The sequence below is a fragment of the Papio anubis genome, chromosome 3, assembly GCF_008728515.1.
Source record: "Papio anubis isolate 15944 chromosome 3, Panubis1.0, whole genome shotgun sequence".
NCBI lineage: Eukaryota > Metazoa > Chordata > Mammalia > Primates > Cercopithecidae > Papio > Papio anubis.
The window spans coordinates 83,645,887-83,668,512 of NC_044978.1; the positions used below are offsets into that span (position 1 = coordinate 83,645,887).

Below are 22,626 nucleotides of genomic sequence, written 5' to 3' on the forward strand. Positions count from 1 at the left end.
GTGTAAAAGCATTCCTATTTCCCCACAGCCTCAGCATCATCTGTTGTTTCTTGACTTTTTAATAATTGCCATTCTGATAATAATTGCCATTTTAATAATTGCCATTCATGGCATCAGGTAGTATCTCATTGTGGTTTTGATTTGTATTTCTCTAATGATCAGTGATGATGAGCTTTTTTTCATATGTTTGTTGGCTGCATAAATGTCTTCTTTCAAGAAATGTGTGTTCCTATCCTTTGCCCACTTTTTAATGGTTTTTTTTTTTCTTGTAAATTTATTTAAGTTCTTTGTGGATTCTGGATATTAGCCCTTTGTCAGATGGATAGATTGCAAACATTTTCTCCCATTTTCTAGGTTGTCTGTTCACCCTGATGCTAATTTCTTTTGCTGTGCAGAAGCTCTTTAGTTTAATTAGATCTCACTTACCAATTTTGGCTTTTGTTGCAATTGCTGTTTGTGTTTTAATCATTAACTCTTTGCCCATGCCTATGTCCTGAATTATATTGCCTAGGTTTTCTTCTAGGGTTTGTATGGTTTTTGGTTTTTACATTTAAGTCTTTAATCCATCTCGAGTTAGTTTTTTGTATAAGGTGTAAAGAAGGGGTCCAGTTTCAGTTTTCTGCATATGGCTAGCCAGTTTTCCCAGCACCATTTATTAAATAGGGAATCATTTCCCCATTGCTTGTTTTCGTCAGGTTTGTTGAAGCTCAGATGGTTGTAGATGCGTGGTGTTATTTCTGGGGTTCCATTGGTCTATATGTCTGTTTTGGTACCAGTAATATGATACTTTTTCATGTATTGATAGCCTCAGTTGTTTTGCCTTTGTGTACATTTATCCCAAGGTCACTTCCTTCTATAAACTCTGGAGGTTATGGTCTAAAATTTTTGTCATTCTGATCTCTTTAAATTTTCTCTCTCCCTTTTTCTTGACCACTTTGCTTTAGAATAAAAAGCCTTGACATATCTTTATCCTGAACACTGTCTTTGAGGATTATAACTGTGGGCCATTATTTGATTTGAGATTTACTTGAAAAAAATGGTTTTCCCTTCACTAAAGCACTATTATCTGTCTACTAATATACTTTATTATTTTTGTATGTAATTTGGGTTTGTTGTACACAGCATTTTTGGTTTTACTGATTTTTTGCTCTAATATCATCTTGTTTTGGTCAACAAAGGTGTATATAGGTCATGTAACATTTATACATTTAAAATATAATATTTAGTATCTTAATATAAAAAGGAAAGCAGTGCATTCTTTTTAGTTTTTTTTTTTTAAGTTTCGTTTATAGTGGGCACTAAAAGCTTAGTCATCCCTCCTTTAAATGATTATACTGCTTTTCCCCTGGCAGGTCATAGTCATAGTTTGAGAACTAAAAAGAATCTTAAAGATTAAAAGCTCCTTAGGGGGCTGCATGATTCAGTATTGTGTCTCCAGCATCTAGAAAAGTCCCTGACAAGTAGTATGATTTTTTTGAATTGGCTAATAAATATGAATCAGTGTTAAACAACTATTTTTACATGAAGGCCAGTTCAGAAAAAATAAAAATATTTCTTGGTATCATGCCTTTTATTACACTTTTAAACATTCAAAGTACAAATTATTAAATCCAAGAGGGGGTAAAGTACATATATGTATGTGTACACACATATTTACATACATATATGTTCTTACAAGCTAGATTACATATATTATTGACTAAAAGGACGTGAGTGAGGATGTTGGCACTGTTTTTAGCTGATCGAAGAGCCTATTTGGTAAATAGAAGAAACTTTGTAATCTTTCATTCTATTAGGATGATTTTTATATATCATCCTATTTTATATATATATATATATATACACACATTTTTTTTTTTTTTTTGAGACATTGCCTCACTCTGTCACCCAGGCTGGAGTGCAGTGGCGCCATCTCGGCTCACTGCAACCTCCACCACCCAGGTTCAAGTGATTCCCCTGCCTCAGCTTCCCAAGGAGCTGGGATTACAAGTGTGTGCCACCATGACTGGCTAATTTTTGTATTTATAATAGAGATGGGGTTTCACCATGCTAGCCAGACTGGTCTCAAACTCCTGACCTCAGGTAATCTGCCCACCTTGGCCTCCCAAAGTTCTGGGATCACTGGCGTGAGCCACCGCACCCAACCGCTCATATATTTTTTTAAGGTGAAAAAATAGCAGGGTCAGTTTACTTTCCGAAGATATCCACTACTGGTTACTTGTCAAGACATTTTATCAGAGATATTTTTAAAAATTTTTTTAATTTTTAAAATTAAAATAAAATTTTAAATACTTTTAAATTTTACTGTGCTGGCTTAAATATTGTCATTGTTTTCTGATATTCCTATTTATAGTTTCATTTTGTCGTAGGAGTAGAGGATTACTTTAGAAGTAGGGTTGTCACCAAACACCACATGTTCTCACTCATAGGAGGCAACTGAACAATGAAAACACTTGGACACAGGAAGGGGAACATCACACACCGGGGCCTGTCGTGGGGTGAGGGGAGGGGGGAGGGATAGCATTAGGAGATATACCTAATGTAAATGACGAGTTAATGGGTGCAGCACACCAACATGGCACATGTATATGTATGTAACAAACCTGCATGTTGTGCACGTGTACCCTAGAACTTAAGTATAATAAAAAAAAAAAAGAGAGAGAGAGGAAAAAAGAAAAAGAAGTAAGGTTATCAGATTTAACAGATTAAAAATACAGGACATCAGTTAAATCACTTTTTCTTCTATTTAAATATTTCAGAATAACAAATATTTTTCCATGTAAGTGTGTGTGTCTCTTTCAGTATTTGGGACATACTTATACTACCAAACAAATAGTTTGTTGCTTATTTGAAATTCAAATGTAATTGGTTGTTCTGTATTTTATATGGCAACTGTATCTAGAAAAGACCCGCCCCTCCCCCCCCCCGCCCCCATCCACCATCCTTTTCCCAGAATTTCCAGGGAATGTTTTACTTTGGTTTAGTTATAATGTTAAAAGCATTATATGTATTGTAATTAGTACTTTGTATACCATACTTTCTTCACAGGACCAGCACTTTTTTTACAGTGTCTAATTTTTTGCCTGGTTCTTTTTAAATTTATTTTTGACAGTCATCAAGGAAACATCTGACTTACAAGGCTCTGCCTTTTTCAATTTTCAGCTTGCTTAAACGTGAGCTGTAGAAAAGAGAATACAAGAAAACTTCATCTTTTTTTTTCCCCTCAACTTTTAGTTTAAGTTCTGGGGTACATGTGCAGGATGTGGAGTTTTGTTATATAGGTAAATGTGCCATGTGGCAAAAAAAGCTTAGCCTTAAAGATGTTACTGCTAACTTTCATCAAATTCTATTCATGCCAAGAATGAAAATGAATCCCACATTAGGAGTCTGGATAGAAACCAAAATGACCACTTATTATAATCACTATATACTCAGTGTCATCAATTACAGAGAGATATAGACAGATGTTTTTTATCACTGATATCTCAATATATTTCACAAAGCTATTGTGAAAATAAATTTGATAATGTATATCCTTAGGTCCACTTGAGGGGGAGGGAATATGTTTACGTGTGTTTTACCTATTATTTTATCTTTTAGGGATTTGCTAATCACTTTTTCTTCTATTTAAAAAAGTTAATTTGGCTTTAACTCCCTTCTCTACCACCTCTTTCTTTATCCATTTTAATCTGCCTGTTCCTTTGATGAAATTTTAAAAAATCAATCTTAATATGTTTCAGAGGAATAATGCTTTTGCTTTCGTCTAGAGATTGGCAATATGTAATGAGTGGCATGCTTTTAGAGGTATAGGAAAGGTGGTGTTTGACTCTATGGAGCCTTCCCTAGTCAGGGAAGGAGCTGCTATTCCTATGCCTGGCTGAACTTCCCTACGTATAAGAAAACAAGCTTTATATTCGTATAGTTTCCTCTTTAATCTCCTTATCTGTGAAAGAGATTCTGCAAAAACTTTAAGTAGCTCATTACTACGTTTGTCACCTTGCTTAGAGGAAAATTTATCCTAGGTCCCATTCAGTGGGTCAAATTTGCTTCCTCTTTTCTTCAATAAAGGTGAAGTGCAATTGTGGTATAGCTTTTTATATATACCTGGAAATTATTAGGATTTGTGTAATATAATTTTTAAAAATCTTTTGTCATTCTGGAGAGTGCTTTGCTGTGGACTACTCTATACTTTTAACCTTGCCTGAAAGAATATACAATAATCTTCATTGTCTTAATTTTTATTCATTCAGTTTCTAGTCATTGGTTGAAAGTATACAACTGATGTGGAGTATTTGGAGTTAGTTAGTTTTTGGGGTTTTTTTTGGTAATTGTTTCTTTTTATCCTGTTTAATAATAACATTCTCTTTTCCTCTCCAGCACAAACGTGCAGATATCTGATAGCCCTTTCCGTTGCACTCAAGAGGAAGCAAGATCATTAGTTGAATCGGTAAGGGGCAAACGTCCAAGACATCCTTTAATCTTATAAATGTCATAGGAAGTCTAGTAGAAATTCTGAAATCTCTAGCAATGAAATGTGTCAAGTCCTTTTGAGAAGCATAAAGTTTACAAATCACACTGAAATCTACTTTTTAAATTCAAGGAATTTAAATGAAAAACTTTAAAACTTTTTAGTTGAGTTTTTAAATTTTGTATTTGAAAGTACATTAACCATTTAGCTAATTTCATATGATGCTGCTTTTCTTATCATCAGTTTATTATTGTTTATATAAATATGCTCTCCTCTGTACTGTTGTATCTCCATGAATGATCTTCTGTCCAGCCTCTACATTGGAACTGGCTATTGGCACAGTTCCAGCTTAGGAAAAAAAAATTGGCCCAGCATGGGAGCTCATTCCCGTAATCCCACCACTTTGGGAGGCCAAGGCAAGTGGATTACTTAACGCCGGGAGTTTGACACCAGCCTGGCCAACATAGCGAAACCCCATCTCTACTAAAAATGCAAAAAGTTAGCTGGGCCTGGTGGTACATGCCTGTAATCCCAGCTACTTGGCAGGCTGAGGTGCAAGAATCACTTGAACCTGGGAGGCAGAGGTTGCAGTGAACTAAGATTGTGCTGCTGCTCTCCAGCCAGGCCGACAGAGTGAAACTGTCTCAAAAAAAAAAAAAAAAAAAAAATTGAAAATAAACTAAAATTACGTTTTTCACCTTAAGAAAAATAAAATTGGTAAGACCCTTTGCTTTTTTATTTCCCTTTAGTTTGGCTGTCTCACATGCTTTCTTTCTGTAAGCTGAGATGATATCCTTGGATTTTTATATGTCTTAGTGATAATGCTGCATAGAGGCAACTGAATTTATTAGTAAATTAATGACTGATTCGGAGATTACTAAATTAGAAAATTTATATTCAGATAATCAAGTAATATTGCTTATATAAAGTGTATTTAGGAGTGGTCTTAGGCTAGAAATATCATTTATAAAGTAAGGGTTTTTAAGAACTATGAAGTTGAAAAACTAGTGAATTTACATCTTTACACCAAGAACAACTAAAATGTTCCTAAATGTTAGCTGATCATTGTGGCTGCTTTCAATTTATTGGTTTTTTTTTTTTTTTTTTTTTTTTTTCACTAATGTATTGACTATCTAGTGCCTGTTATGTGGTAAGATATAGGTGCTGGGAATGCAGTATTAAAGAAAAGATACAAAAACCTCTGCCCTTGTGTAGCTCGCATTTTATCTGGAGAGATGGATAAGAAGGAAATATGCAAGTAAAATAATGAACGTTTCAGAGAGCAAAAATGCCTTCTGAAAAATGACAAAAATGAGCAGGGACAAGGGGATAAAATGCCGGAAATGGGATAGGAGTTGTAGTTATTAAAAAAGCGGTCAGCCACAGCCTTACTAAGAAGAGGGCTGAATACGTGCCAAGAATTGTAGAAGGTAAGGTCAGGTGAAGGAAGAACATTCAAGGCCACACTCCCAGAGGCTCTGAGGCAAGAGGATTTCTGAGGTATTCAAGAAACACCCAAGGTGACCATAGTGACTGGTAGAGAAGAGAAAGTATGGGGAGAAAGGAGGAGATGAGATTAGAAATGTTTGGATCTGGGTTTGAAAATGGGGGTCAATTATGAAAGACTCTGTGCAGGCTATTTAAGGATTGCGTTTCTTATTCTGAATGAGGTAGGGAACCATTAAAATATTTTCAGCAAAGGAGTGGTCTAATCTGACTTTGATTTTAACAAGATCATTCTGGTTGCATTGGTGAGAATGGGCTGTAGGCCATAATTAGATTAGAGAAGATACAAGGAAGCTGTCACAATAATGCAGGCCACATTATTTTCTCCAAGTTATCAGTTTTGTATCTATGTAGATTATATTCAGAATTTGGTTTTCATTACTTCTTTAAGGGTAAAAATGAAGGGAAACAAAAATTTTTCATCTTTGTACAAGCAGTCTGTCTCACTAATCTCAGATTAAGTCTATTCCATGTATTTCAGTTGTAGATTCATAAATAATACAGTAGATACTTGTCTTAAAATTAGCCACAGGCTCAAAGTTTCTATATTAGATCCTGTTTTTTTCATTGCTTTCTGTCACATTAGTGGCAAAACAATAAAAAAAAAAATTGGAGGACATATATATGATCTATTTAGATTAGAGGAATAAGATTATAATTCAGAAAGGTTAACATACAGCTTTAATTACCTGGCTTGGTAACTTGGTTGAGCTTTATAATAATGAAGAAGACACTATACTGAATAATTTTTCACTGAGAATACTGCATCAGAAATTCACAAATTAGAGAAACCAGTGCCTCTTCACTAGCTCAGTGGAACTTCATGTATGCCAATTTTCATCATTAAATATTTGTAAGTCAAAGAATTACCCCATTAGCACCCTCATGAATGATTTGGGATTCTTAGAGCCCAGATTAGTTAACACCCTTCTCATATAAAGTTTAATTTGTAATAATGAAATTCTTTGTCATAAAAGCATTTTGTCTCATTTCCTCTTTTCGGAATCACATTGAAGTGTTTGAATCAGATTATTTAGGTGTATATTTCCATGTCTCTTCATTTTGCTGTATACTGAATATTGTGCAGTCTTCAAAGTGTTGTCAGTTTTTTTTTTTTTTTTTTTTTTTTTTTTTTGTCCTTTAATTGCTTAGAATAATTGAAGACACAGAAGCAGAAGTCATTCATCATACTTGATCAGATTCAGACCGTATCAAGTCCTGGGTTTGTATGAAACAAATTAGAAGACCCAGATTTTGTTAGTAGCTTAGAATGAGCAAATTAACAAGTCTAACATGTACCTAAGTAATATTATCTTGAGACTTATCTGTAGGTGTTAAATGAGTCCGAAGTATGGTCACTAAAAGGCCAGACAATAATGGAAGTTTTCACTTTTGAGATGCATGTTGCTAGAATACTTAGGACGTGTTGATTGAGATTTTAGAATATGGTTAACTGCTTTGTACTTTTAAAATAGACAAAGAAAAGAAAAGAAATACACTAAACTTTTCAGTGGTTAATAGAACTATTGTAGGAAGTATATGCTGGATGAACATATATTGATCAAAACACAATTAAGTGTAACACTGAGACTAAACAAATTGTTAGTCATCCAACAATGCGTACAAATCAGTTGGGAAAAATATTGTCAGAATATCTAAGAAAAATAAAATATAAACTGACAAATTGATGAAAATTATTAAGAACCATCTTAGAAACAAAATAGAAACTATCTACAGAAGTAATTTATTGTACTTAGGTTAGAGATCTTAAGAAGGATAGATCTGAAAAGATTTCAGAAGAATTTAAATGATCAAAATGATTATTGGGCTTTGTTTACAAATATAGATGTTTGAACTATATATTATCACAGAAAGCATGACTGTATCGTAACAAGTTTTGTTCATTTGATCCCAACACACTAGGAAACCATAAGAGGCAGAGAGAGTGCTCTCAGTGGGCTACAGCATGTGGACCCTGGCAACAGGACCCTGTATGTAATAGTTCAACTGCAGATCCACTCAATTATTATGATTTTTTTTTTTTTTTTGAGACACATGTTCTAGCTCTGCCGTCTAGGCTAGAGTGCAGTGGCATGATCATATAGTTCACAGCAGCCTTGACTTCCTGAGCTCAATTGATCCTCCCACCTCAGCTTCCCAAGTTGCTGGGACTACAGGAGTGTGCCACCACACCTGGCGAAGTTTTTCTAATTTTTGGTAGTTGGGGGGGGCGGTCTCACTATATTGCCCAGGCTGGCCTCAGATTTCTGGCCTCCAGCAGTCCTCCCACCTCAGCCTCCCAAAGCACTGAGATTACAGGTGTAAGCCAACGCACCCAGCCTACATTTCTTTTTGTAAAGTTTTTTTTTTTCTTTTTAACCACCTGATTTTTTAGCCAAAAGATATGAGATTCTTCCCCAATACTTGAGAATTTTGTGACTAACAGTTGGATCTTTATTTCAGGGAGCAAGGCTCAGAGCATTTATAGAGAACAAAGATTGTGTGTTTGTGTGTGCATGTGTGTATGTGTATGCAAAGACATGATTTGCCTTTCAGATAATATTAGTTGATAGTCTTTAAAGATATTTGATTTCACTATTGGGGGTTAAGATGCTACTTTTAGGACCCTTTAGCTAAATAATATTTTGGGAATGTAGAGAAGATTCAAACAAAATGTACAAGATTAATCTAATGGACATACATAATTAGTGAATACATGATTTTTTCAAGTATATGTACACATTTCCAAAAATTGAATAGATATTAGACCACAGATAGAGTTGCAAAAGACTTGCTGTCATGCGGACCACATTCTCTATCTACAATATAATCAATTATGAAAATATTAAGAGAAAATACATGTTCATGTGTTTGGAAATTTTAAAGTACTTATAAATAAATCAGGCCTGAAAAATATAAATAATTTATATTTAAAGCTAAAATATTTAAAATTGAAAGAAACTGAGTCAATGTATGTTAAAACTTATGTAATACAGCAAAAATAGTTCTTGAGAAATTAAATGTATACAATATAGCAGAAATGAAAGAAAATTATAGAAGTTCAACTTAACAATTACTCTGTTCATTTTTCTGACTTTTTATATTAGAAGAAAATAGAGTAAATATTTAATGAAACGGAAAACAAATAATGACAGGATCAACTAAAACAAAAGCTGCATTTTCTTTCTTTTAAGACTAATTATATAGACCTGTGGCAAGAAAGATGATGAAATAGAATAGGCACAAAAAAAAAATAGCAAGAATTAAAATGAAGACATAACTATAGGCATAAGACATATTTAAATAATCAGAAGAGAATACTGAAAAGCTCTGAAAAGCTTTTTGCAACAACTTTCTAAACACAGATGAATTGAGAATTTTGTTTAAAATATAAATTGCCAATATCAAATCAAGAATAAATAGAAAACGCAAATAAACTTGTAAAACAATACTTAATTATGAAGATGGCCATTTTTCTCATATTAATTAATGAAGTCAGTCTGTTTTTTTCATCTGAATCCCAATGAGGTTTTCACTGAACCTCACAGGGTGATTCTAAAATGTATATGAAATAGTAAAGGGCCAAGAATAAACTAGAAAGGATTAATAAATTTAAGTAAAGGGGGAAAAAAACTGTAAACAGTAGAAGAAACCTTAAAATAAGTTACAAGATAAGCCATTGATTGGAAGGAAATATTTTCATATAAATGATAAAAGGACTAGCATCTAAAATAATAACTTATTCAAACTCACAAGATAAAGATAACCCAGTAGAAAAAAAAAGTGTAAACAGCATGAATAGACAGCTCACAAAAGAGGAAACATACAATGACCACTAAACATCATAATTTGCGTTATCTTACTTGTAATTAGTGGGATCAAAATAAAACACAATACAATTTTACAGTTGTAGATTACCAGAAGTTTAAAAGTCTGTTAATACCAAGAGTTTTTAGGCAAGTGAAGAAAGGGAACTTTTCATACTTGATGGTATGATGGGCATATAGATGGCTACAACTACTTTGAAGAACGTTAAGTAATTTCTACTAAACTTGATGCTTATAATTCACTACTCAGAAATTACCTTCTAGGTACACATCTTACAGAGATACTATACATGTGTTTATGATCAGAAATGGAAAAATTAGAAACGGAATTAAATGTCTATTGATAAGAGACTGGGTGAAAAAAGTGGGACACATACAGTATGTACCGTTTATATATTTTTTAAAAAGCAGTAGCACATATTTTTTATGAATACAAACATGTATTACATTTTAGAAACGTAAATAAGAAAAGTAAATGTCAATTTCAGCACGGTGGCCAAAAGTTACCCCTGAGAAGGGAGGAGAATAAATAAGATTTTTATTTTTAATATACAGGGAGAAAGACTTCAGTTATAAAGATCTGAAATGACAATATTAACTCTTCTAAATCTAGAGAGTAGGTATGTGTTGTAATGGTCTCTGCATACAGAATATGTTTGAAGTATTTTGTAATTTAAAAAATGTATATGCCCAGAAAAACAATTTAAAAAGATTAATGAAGCCAAAGCTAGTTCTTTGAGAAGACCGTAAAACTGATAAGCCTTTAGGCAGAATGATCAGGAAAGAAAAGAAGACACATTTTTCAAAGTAAGGCACGAAACAAGTAGTATCACTGCTAATTCTACAGATATTAAGAGAAAAATAAGAAATATGAACATATTTTATATAAATAAATTTGACAGCCTGCATGAAATTGATAGATGCCTTGAAATACATAAACTACCAAAGCTCACTGAAGATGACATAGGCATAAACAAATTAAATTTGTACTTAAAAACCTTTCTGTAAGCACAACTCTAAGCCCAGTTGGCTTCTACTACTATTGTTCAGTATTGTACTGAAGGTTCTAGCCAGTGCAATAAGGCAATAAAAAGATGTAAAAGGCATTCAGATTGTGAGGGAAGTGGCATGAATGTCTCTGTAGCAAGTTCAACAAATTCTACCTAAAAACGACTAGAATAAGTGAGCTTAGTAAGATTGCAGGACATGAGATTAATATAGCAAACAATTGCAGGCCGGTTGCGGTGGCTCACACTTGTAATCCCAGCACTTTGGTAGGCCAAGACGGGTGGATCGCCTGAAGTCAGGAGTTCAAGACCAGCCTAGCCGACAAGGTGAAACCCCATCTTTACTAAAAATACAAAAATAAGGCAGGCATGGTGGCGCACGCCTGTAATCCCAGCTACTCAGGAGGCTGAGGCAGGATAATTACTTGAACACAGGAGGCGAAGGTTGTGCCACTGCACTCCAGCCTGGGCGACAGAATGAGACTCTGTCTCAAAAAAAAAAGAAAACAACAACAACAAAAAAACAAAATACAAAAATTAGCCAGGTGTGGTGGTGGACGCCTATAATCCCAGCCACTGGGGAGGCTGAGGCAGGAGGATCGCTTGAATCTGGGAGGCAGAAGTTGCAGTGAGTCAAGATCATGCTATTTCACTCCAGCCTGGGCAACAAGAGCCAGTATACAAAAATAGTTGCTTAGTTGCTTTGAGATATATATATATCTCTGCAATAATCAAGAGAATATATTCAAGAGAATATAGTAATGGCATAAAGATAGATTAGTGTAACCAAATCTACACATAGACCTACATATATATGGACAACTGATTTTCAAAATGATTTTTTTCAACAAATAGTGCTTAAATAATTGGTTATTCATATTTTTAAAAACACATTTCAGTTTTGCACTGTATATAATTGTCTAAAATGGATCCTAGACCTAAATTTAAGGCACAAAACTTAAACCTATTTTGACTTTGGGTTAGACAGTATTTCTTAGATATGACACCAAAGGCACAATCTGTTCTTTAAAATGATAAATTGGACTTCATCAAAATAAAAAAATTTCTGTTCTACAAAAGACATTCTTAGGAGAATGAAAAGCTACATACTACAAGAAAATATCTGAAAATTATGTATCTGATAAAGGGACTTGTGTTCAGAATATATAAAGAACTTTCACAACTCAAGAAAACAAAACATTCAGTTTTCAAAGATCTACAATATATGGCTCTGTAAATGGATGGATGATCCCAAAAAAGAATTTTTTTAAAAGTACAAAATATATGAATGAGCACTTCACCAAATCTATAAAGAAGGCAAAGAAACACCTGAAGTGATGCTCAACTTTAGTTATTAAATGCAAATTTAAAACCACAATGTATGCTAATACACACTTTTAGGATGTCTAAAAGTAAAAAGACCAGCCAAACCAACTGTTAGCAAGGATGTGGAGGAACTACAATTCTCATTTACTGCTGGTTAGAATGCAGAATGGTACAACCATCTGGAAAACAGTTTGGTATATTCTTGAAAAGTTAAACACGTACATACCATGTGATCCATGTGATCAAGTCGTTCCACTCGTATATATTTACCCAAGACAAAAGGAAGTGTATTTCCATACAAAGACTTGTACGCAAATGCTTGCAGCAGCTTTCTTTGTAATAGAAACTGAAAACAACCCAGATGTTCATCAGTAGATGAATGGATAAACAACTTGTAGTATATTTATGAGGAATACTACTCAGTAATAAAAAGGAATAGGTTATTGATACATGCCACAACATGGCTGAATCTTTTAAAAAAATATATTGAGTGAAAATAGACATATCATATACATTTTATCATACCATTTATATAAAATTTTAGGAAATACAAGCTAAGGTATAATGATGCAAACCAGATCAGAGAGAGCCAGGAAGGAGGATTTTCCAGTCTCGTTTTTAAGAGCATGGAGAAACTTTTAGGAATAGTGGTGAATATGTTTATTATCTTCATTATATTGATGGCTTCATGAGTGTATATATGTCAAAACTTACCAAATTACAGACTTTACATGTAGTTTATTTCAGGTCAGTGTTAGTCTAATGACACGTCTTTTGGAAAAAAAAAAAAAAAATTCTGAAGTCAGATTGTCTGGGTCCAAATCTCAGTTCTTTAATTTATAACCTGAGGCAAATTTTAATTTATTTACATCTTTGATTTCTTGTTTATAAAATGGGGCTTATAATAATAGTATCTTATCAGGCTGTTGTGGAGAATTGAATGAACTAATCCAGGTAAAAATGTCCAGCAGATAAGGTATTCAATAAATGTTGGGTGTTACACTTGTCATTACTGCTGTAGGTTTAGTTGAGTTAAATTGACCACAGAGAGAGAAATCCCTTCTATTCCAGCCTCTTCTTTTAATACTTCTACTGATGAGGATATCACTTCTTTCTGAGTTGACCCATTCCATGGTTGGATATTGGAAAAGTCAGCCTTACTAATTTTTCTAGACATATGAGAATTAGTCCTACTTTCAGGGAATTTAATAGGAAGAAAGGAAGGAAGAAGAGGTGGAACAAGTGGAGGGGAAAAGTAGTTGGTTTAACCACTCTTCCCATCTGGGAATTCTTTTCCCAAAATTCTTCCTTGTGCTTTGTGTAAGCACTTTCCTCTTTGAGGAAATGGAACACCCTAGGCATTATACAGAGTTGGGGGAAATTTGAATTAAACAATGTGTAAGGTTCGCTAATACTTGGTACTGTAGTCATTTTACTGGAAAAATGATTGAACTTTATGAGGCTCCACACACAAACTCGTGGCATATAGAGCTAGGAGAGAGCCATATTCGGTGCTAAAGGATTCCCAGACCTGCCTCAGACATGTGCACAGCCTAACTCCAGGGATTTAAAACTCTTACAGTCTGGAATTCAGGCCAAGAAGAGTAAGTAGTTATACACTTGCTCAGTTCTAGGGAACCAGACCCATGCCACTGTGAACCTCTAGCTCGTAGTAGTGATGGAAGAAGTTCAAAAGGTTAAAGACTTCTAAAACTGGGCAGATAGAAGGCCTCTCAGAGAGGTCTTAGCACCCTCAGTCTGATTTTGTTTTTGCCTGTTCATGGACAGATTTCCACTAAAACTAGTCTCAGATAAACCTGGAGCACACAAGACTCAGATGATAGTGATGATGGTACATGGGATGCTAAATGGATAGTGTTTTGAAGTAAAAAAGTCAAGGGGGAATTGGAACTTCAGTATAAATGTATTATTTCTGGCTACATTTGGTAGATCTTATTTCTTCAGTAAAGCAACAATATCCATAGTGTTGTATAAAATTTGGATGGTCGTCTTATAGTTGGTGCAAGACTTCTTAGCTGAATGGTAAAAAGCAGTGCATTCAGGAGGCCAAGGCCATAAGGTGAATCCCAGTGGCAGTTAACATCAGCATGTAGCGTGGCCATCTATTTCATCCCAAAATGCATATTGGCATTTATGTAGAGACTCAAAGATGAATCCGGGTGAAGGACTTTAGGTGAATCCATCAATATAAGCATCTCATGTGAGTCTGAGGCATTGTTATCATTCAGAATAATAGCACTTAAAAAAAAATCACACCAAAGTTGTGTTTTATTTTTCCTAAGGGTCACAACAAGATGGGTGAATAAAGCAGTCAGCTTAGAACCACACTCTTAGGGGTTCTGCATTCTAATAAGAAAATACCAATTAATGAATATTTTAAATAGTTATAAATAGGAGAAGTAATGACCAGCAGAAGAATGGTGGGGTTCATTATAGAGTTCTTGGATAGGACTTATAACAGCATGTTCCTTATATGGTTCCTTTGGGCAAAGCCTTTATCTCTATTTAGGGCTTTCCTGATGACATGACAATAACAGCTTCCTTGCATGGTCCACAAGGAGAAGGCATTCCCTGGCTTCTGGTTATTGAAATTGAGCCAGCTCAGAACTAATCTCTGAGGTTAGTCTGACTGGGATACCCTCTTACCACCAGGGCTGCTTTGACCCCTCAGACTACCTAGGCAAGAAGTACTTCCCTCTAAGGGCGCTCACTTTAATCAAAGCTATCTCTCCATCAAAGAGGACTGTATTTTCTTTTGGAGTAGAACTGATCTTAGGATGCAATTTTCTAGTAAGATCACCCTACAATATTTATGTCACACAGATTTGTTTTATGACCCTGAGAATGAACATCCTTATGGGAATTCATTTAAAAATGTTTTAAATAATGTGTTTTCTGCGTAAGTCAGGGTCTGATTAGAACCAGACCCTGACTTCTGAAGAAAAGACATTATTTTAGTGTTATTTCTCCCTCTTCTTTCTCTTTTTGCCCCTTAACAGCCTTGCTGTGCATTACCACCAGATGGTAGACAAAGTTAGTGAAAGTAAAACCAATCACTTACTTAGCTACTAGCCATTTAAATGCATGCTTGATGAGGAAGTATTAAGAGATTAAACTTACATGAACTTAAAATATTTTTATGTCTTCTCTATGAATAACTAAGAATTGGACATTTTATTGATTCTAAAGCAAAAAATCAGAAAAGGATTATGTGAAAAGTAAAATGAATGTAGCATAACTGCCTTATGAAGTGTGGAAATACAATGCAGAAAGATAATGTCTGGCTGGGCGCGGTGGCTCACACCTGTAATCCCAGCATTTAAGGAGACCTTGGAGGGTGGATCACTTGAGTTCAGGAGTTCGAGACCAGCCTGGCCAACATGGTAAAACCCCGTCTCTAAAAAGAAAAAAAAAAAGAAAAAGAAAGACAATGTCCAAGACACTTTAATTCAACTAAAACCTTGCATCACCTGAATGAAAAATTGGGAACCTGTTTTCTTTCCCTTTAATTTTGAACTCTTTTACTAAAATGACATAATATCAATCCCTGTGTTAGATATAGTAAAGCAGGATACTTTATATTGGTTCAGTGTGTCATGTTTGTTCATTTGAACAAATGTAACTTGCAGGTGAAAATGCTTATAGGGACCTGGTAGAGTTATTTGAAAGAGAGACACTTAAGCACAGAGCAGCTGTATTAACAGTTTATATTTAAAATACAGTTTATATATAAATAGAAAAGAAAGGAATACTTTGGTAATGAAACCATTAGATTTGTTTGAAAGCAATTAAAGATATAAAGATAATGAGAAGGATTTTTGGGATGAGGAAGAGGAGTAGATAGCGTTTTTATTAATTAATTAATTAAAGACATGGTCTCACTATGTTGCCGGGGCTGGTCTCAAACTCCTGAGCTCAAGTGGATCTACCTGCCTTGGCTTCCCAAAGTGCTAAGATTACAGGCATGAGCCACCACACCCAGCCATGGAAATAGCATTTTTAGAATGAGACTATAAAACAATACTCATTGTTGGTGGATAATTTATCTTGGGTGAGTAGAGGATGTCCACATTCTTTTCCTACTAAGAAATTAGATGAGGTATTACATTAAAAGAAATTAGAAGTAAGTAACTAAAAGTTATTTTTTTTAGTTTCTTACAATGAAAATGTAATCATAGTATCCCCTGAGAGTGAAGAATTGGGATTAGTGATCTTTTGGGTACTGCTCCATACATTTCTTTGTTCCGTTTTCTGTAAGTAAATGTTATATTTGTCATTATGTTTAGTTACCAGAAAATCATCGACTGTAGGTAAAGAGTCAAATAGCTAATGTTTATCATGAATCCATTATAATTGATGTTTTCAAATTTAAATGATAGTTTCTGTTTTAATATGGTAATTTTTTAAATTACCTTCACATTTTTATCATTATCTCTGAGTGTCAGACTTACCTATGATGGGGTGGGTGGGTGGGTGTGTGTATTTAAATATATATCATATGGCTTTGCATATTCTGAATATATTCTATCAATTGAGAAATTTATTTTAAGAATAAAGAAATAAAACCATTCTGGAAATTATTTTAAAATAAAATGTAACGATAAATGTTTTAGAGTAGCTTGCTCATTTCTTTTCTGTAATACTTTTTAGGTTAACGAGAAGCTGCTCAATTATTCTGTTTTTATACACTATACATTTTATTCCTCTGAAATGTTTGGCAGCTCCAACAAGAAGCAGCTGCTAATTTGAACTTGGAAATCTAAACAGCTAATTTAAGAAAAAAAATTTGTATTGTTATACTCTCCTTAAATTGTTCAGGACACAAATAGGCATCCTGCACAATTTAAGGAGTATATAGCAATTTCATAGAAGAAGCAGGTTACCCCGTTTTATGGTCTGTTTAGAAAAATAGAGCCGTCAAATCCCAAATGCCTAATCTCAAGGAGTACAATTTTTATGTTGTGTTACTGTCATACCCAGATTTAAATCCTACCATCCCGAAAATCAATGATAGTTAAGAATTTCTCTTTGTGCACAAGCTGAGTAGATTTTATTCTTTTTGAAGTACTTGGAAAAACTAAAGGATGTTTTTAAAAAAGTGTAATTTTAGGCCAGGCACGGTGGCTCATGCCTGTAATCCTAGCACTTTGAGAGACCAAGGTGGGAGGAATGTTTGAGCCCAGAAGTTCAAGACCAGCCTGGGCAACTTAGCGAGACCCCATCTCTAAAACAAACAAACCAAAAAAAAGATAAAATTGTAATTTTATTAACATGGTTACACCATCCTTTTTTTTTTCTTTTTTTTTTTTTTGATATAAAGAAAATAAAACAAAGTCTGTTTGTTCAGATTTTTTCTTAAAACGGAGTAGAAAGTCTATAACTTTGGCCCCTTGGTCTTCTTGCCCTGGGGTAAGATATGCGACTAAATAAGGACCAAGTATGACCCTCCAAAAAGCAGGATCTGAGAAAGGCTCTCTGTGCTTAAATCTGAGGGCAGTACTGAATAGCCACCACTCTACAAGAAGAAAGATTTACATTTCAGCAATATTAAAATATTCCCTATGATAGTTAATTTTATGTGTCAACTTGGAGGGTGTTTTTAGATGAGATTAACATTTAAATCAGTGAACTCTGAATAATGCAGATTGCCCTCCATAATGTTGGTAGGCCCCATCTAATCAGCTGAAGGCTTTAATAGAACAAAAGGGGCCAAAGTTATAGACTTACCAGGAGGCATGCCCCCATTCTAGACCACATCTCCACAAGGGGCCAAAGTTAGACTCACTAGGGGGCATACCCCCATTCTAGACCACATCCTGGCTACCCAGGACTCTGGAATCCTCTGCCCAGACCGGTTTAAGCGTGTTTCCAGGGCCTCTGTAGATACCAGGCTACACATCTCCCCAGGTCCACACTCCTGACTCTGTGGACTTTGTACCCACCGTTACTTCTGCAGGGGCCAGTGGGTGGCTGTTTGGAGGTAAAAAGTGCCTAGATATGTGGACTACTGAATTTCTACCCATGTGCAGATGAGGCCCTTGAAATGCAGAAAGGAGCCTGGAATAGGGAGAGAAGTGGAGCAGGATGAGGGCCTCTTTTCCTTCCTCTGCCACATCCAGACACATGTCTCTCAGGTGTCTGGAATCCTAAATGAGAGCTTCTAGGTCATTACAAAGGTACTTGTATCAAGATAGTGAGATGGAACACATTTCATATATATATTCATCACTTGTTAGCCTGAGTTATTGTAACTTTTAAATATTTAGATATATATTTGTACCTTTGTACCTCTGCCTCAGACTTAACAAATGCTAGAGGCAGGTATTTCCTGTCTATTGAAGGTCAGCAAATTCAGAGAATTAGAAGTTAATTATTAAATTTGAAATCTGAAAAGTGTGTTATAAAATCAGGGTAGGGTAGGGTTATCGCTAGGAAGGAAGGGGTCATAGTTGGGGAGGGGCCTGGCATGTTTCATTTCTCTACTTGGATGGTGGACACATAGATGTAAATTCTAATGGTTCTTTAAACTAAATAGTCTTTGTGGCTTCTTCTTTATGGAAAATGGATCTTCCAATGGAGTGTTAAAAAGTATTGTTCTTAATTATGGGGAAAAAAACTATCTCAGAAAAATGTTTCTTCAAACTTGTATGTTCTAAGAATCTTGGTCCAGCCATCAGAATAAACAGAAACAATAATTTAAAGTTCTAGAAAACAGATAAATTTTATAGCAAGTGTGTGTTTTATAGCAAGCATGAACAAACGTATATTTAAATATGTGTGTGTGTGCTTGATTTTAACTTTCAAGACATCAGCTGTGGAAGCAATTGAAAGAAAACCTTTCTTCTCATTCCCAGCTGCAAGACCTTCAGTGAATTCCATGGGTTAAGATTTAAAAAAATTTTCAAGTATTTTTATTTCACTCTAAGTCCGTGGTTTGTTTATCTGAAAGAATGAACGATGATAATGAAAAACAAAGGGGAATATTTACCTTTTTCAGGTTAGGGATTCATTGTGTGTAAACTTTGTTCTGTAATTTCATGAAAAAACTTTTCTGGATGCGCTTTCCACATATAAATATTTATTGTAACAGAGATTCTTTCTCTGTTTTTATTTTCAGGTATTATCTTCACCGAATAAAGAAAATAATGAAGAAGGTATGGTATATTTTGATTCATTAAGAGTGAGGCGTATCAATTTATTTGTTTACAGTAGCGGAAGTCAAAACATAAAAATAAAAAGAGATAAATTGAAAAGCTGTATAAGCTAAGTGAAATATTTTTAAAATAGTCGCTGAAATTTCAGATGAAATATTTTCTAATTCAGAAAATAAAGAGAATGCATTTAACTACTTTTCTAGCCTAGAAAATGATTTGATTGTACAGTGACTTTTTTTGGTGAAGTACTGAGATATTCCAGCCAGTTCTGACACATTTAATTTTAAAAGACTTAATCAAAAAAAAAAAAAAAAAAAACCTCTTACATTCAGATATTTATCTTATTTTAATGAATCACTTATTTTAGCTGAAGATCTTAAAACCTATACTATTGTAGAATTAAAAATAAATACAATATTTTTATTACCATTATTTGAAGCTATTTTAATAAACAAGTAAAAATGCTCTGTAGTGAAATTTTCAAAATTTAAGCATGTGCACACATCATTTGTCTTTCAAAATATTGCAAGGCTTTTGGCTTTTTGTTTTAATATAAAATATTAGAAGAATATTCAAGTTGCAGATTTGGAAGAAATATGAGAACTATTTAATGTGAGTCAAGTATGACATGTTTAGAAAGGAGTAAATCCATAGACATGATTTCATGGGAAAGCAAACTGTATTCCTTATATGGTAAGCTAACAAATTGTTTCTTTGCAATACTATCTCATTTGGGGTATTTTTTGTGTAGTCAAATTTTACTATACGAGCTTTATCTAAACCTTTCATGTTGTAGCACTTCTGTGTTGTCTGCTAGAGACTAAAATGACCCAGAAAGATACAAGAAATAAAGTAGGAAGGTTCTAGAATGTTTAATATAGCTTTATATAAGGCTTGGGCCAAATTAGAGAACTTGGGACAAAAGTTTAAAGGGAAATAGCTTTAAATAGAGAAATGCAACTTTAGATAGAGAGCTTATGACTGTTTGTATCTGCCTAAATATTTCCTAAAAGTCTAAATTAAATTTTATTAATCACTCCCTTCTCCCTCCTTCTTTCTTTTATCCCTTCCCCAATGCCCTCTTTCCCCATTTTAAATGCAGAGCAAGTATGGCACTTCCTTAGCAAGTGATTGAAACATCTGAAATTCTGCTGTCAAGATTCCCATCTCTAAGGACTCCAAGACTCTTTTTCCCCAAGTGCTAAGGGGATCTGTGAGCATTTACTGACTTCCTGTTAAAACTTCAGTTTTTCAAACTTTTTGAGCTGTGCAATATATAAATAAACAGAATTTTAAATTAGTCTCCTTTGGACATTTATTGATATAAAAACAAGATTTTGGCCAGGCGCGGTGGTTCATGCCTGTAATTTCAGCACTTTGGGAGACCGGGGTGGGCAGGTCACGAGGTCAGGAGTTCGAGACCAACCTGGCCAATATGTTGAAACCCCATCTCTATTAAAGATACAAAAAATAGCTGGGCCTGGTGGTGCATGCCTGTACTCCCAGCTATGCAGGAGGCTGAAGCAGAAGAATTGCTTGAGCCCAGGAGGCAGAGGTTGCAGTAAGCAGAGATCATGCCACTGCACTCCAACCTGGGCAACAGAGAGACTCTGTCTCAAAAAAAAAAAAAAGATTTTGTTTCATTTCATAGCACAAATTTAGAGGCATTGAGTTGACCAATTCTAGTTTCTATACCTAAAGGAACCCATTGATTTTACTAGTTTTTATTTCTATAGATTGGATGTAAAAATCACAAATTCAATAAATTAATAAAATTTGTGTAGACAACTGTTACTTTCATTTTCATACTGTATTATTCCTTTCAAGTCCATTGCTGGTAGAGGCTTTAAATATTTGGTCAACCTCTACTCTTATTAATGCCTGTGTAAATGTGTTACATTTATTAAGGCTCCTTCCTGTAACTTATTGTTTTGGAAATCCTAATCTCTTTTTGATTCTCATTCATTCCGCTTATGGTGATGACTCTGGGGATGACTCTCATCATCTCTATGGGATGTCACTCTGTAGTGACAACTCCCTCTATGATGGTGACCTCTGTAACAATGACTCCCAAATCTCCATAAGAAGCCCAGGTCTCTTTCTGGTGTCTACCTATTGGTCATCAGTTTAAATGCCTTTGGCTTCTCTTGTCCATACCTGAATTCATCTTCACTTGCACTTATGCTCCTTTCTCCTTGTTCTTGAACGATGGAATTGACTTTCTCTAAATCTTCCACTTGAAGCCTTGAAATCATATGGAACTTCTCTTTACTCATGAAGATGATCTAAATGTTTATTTGTTGTCCTCATTTGTTGACACCCCTACTCTGTTGATTTTTCCCTTACTTCACTGGATTCTTGTTAACAGGCTCCTATCTCTTCTCCATGACTCAGATCCAGCCCCTCTGTCTCATCCCCATTGCTATAGATTAGTATCATGCACTCTTACCTCCTAACCAAGTGGTTGTCTTGCCTCCAGTTTTTCTCCTTTCATACCATCTTCCACATTTCTAAACAGTGATTTTCTTACAACATAGATCCTATTTTGTTATATTTTTCTCAAAATGCCCTCTATGCATAGTTTTCTATATTCTTGACAATAAAAATCAGACTCTCTCCTTTTGTCAGCAAACCCATCCTGCAGCTATGCAATGCTACTCACTCCTCAAACACATCTAATACTCACACTCTAAATACTGCATTTCTTTCTTACCAGTTTTGTTCACTACTTTTTCTCCCTTTTTCTATATATCATCATTAACAAATTGCATTTAAAGTGCTTTGTGGTTTACAAAAGACTTATGATAACAGTTATTGTTTATTGAGCACCTATTGTATAACAAGCACTGTTTTGGATACTATGTGTACATATACCCTATATGCCTGTACTTGAGAAGTTCTATAACTTGCCCAAAGTCACACAACTAGTTCAGTTTCAGAGCCAGGATTAGATAGAACCCATTAGTCTGTGGCTGTAAATCCTATGGTTTTTCCATCCTTCTATGCATGCAGTTTCTCACATACAACTGCCTTGCAATGTAGTCAAAGCGCAGAGCACTCCTCTATTTTATAGATAAGAAAACAGGCACAGAGAGTTTAAATGATTATTCCAGGAGTAAATATTCTCTTTGAAGTGTCTTCGGTAATGTATGAACCTCTTTGAGGGACAAGAAAGAGTGTAAGAGAAGAACGAATTCTTTTTACTTTTTTTGATATATTGAGCGTTTAAATTGTGAAAATAAAACATACAGAAAGATAGAGAATAGAGTACTATTATTGCAATAGTTGTAAAAAGTTAGCTGGAATTATCAAGAGAT

General features: G+C 34.6%; 1 protein-coding gene across 2 annotated transcripts in view; it reads left to right on the forward strand.

The window, feature by feature from the left end:
* The window catches only part of PPA2 (inorganic pyrophosphatase 2), a 104,702-nt gene extending 84,093 nt beyond the window's left edge, over window positions 1-20,609 (forward strand). Inside the window, exons 10-12 of one of the 2 annotated variants that reach the window (XM_003899048.5) lie at window positions 4,378-4,447; window positions 19,273-19,309; window positions 20,412-20,609. In XM_003899048.5, the coding sequence (XP_003899097.1) occupies window positions 4,378-4,447; window positions 19,273-19,309; window positions 20,412-20,440 (136 nt within the window). In that variant the 3' untranslated portion in view covers window positions 20,441-20,609. Of the gene's footprint in view, window positions 1-4,377; window positions 4,448-7,126; window positions 8,024-19,272; window positions 19,310-20,411 lie in introns of those variants that run through there. The other variant, XM_009207297.4, reaches the window with a different exon arrangement.
* The last annotated feature ends 2,017 nt before the right edge of the window (window positions 20,610-22,626 follow it).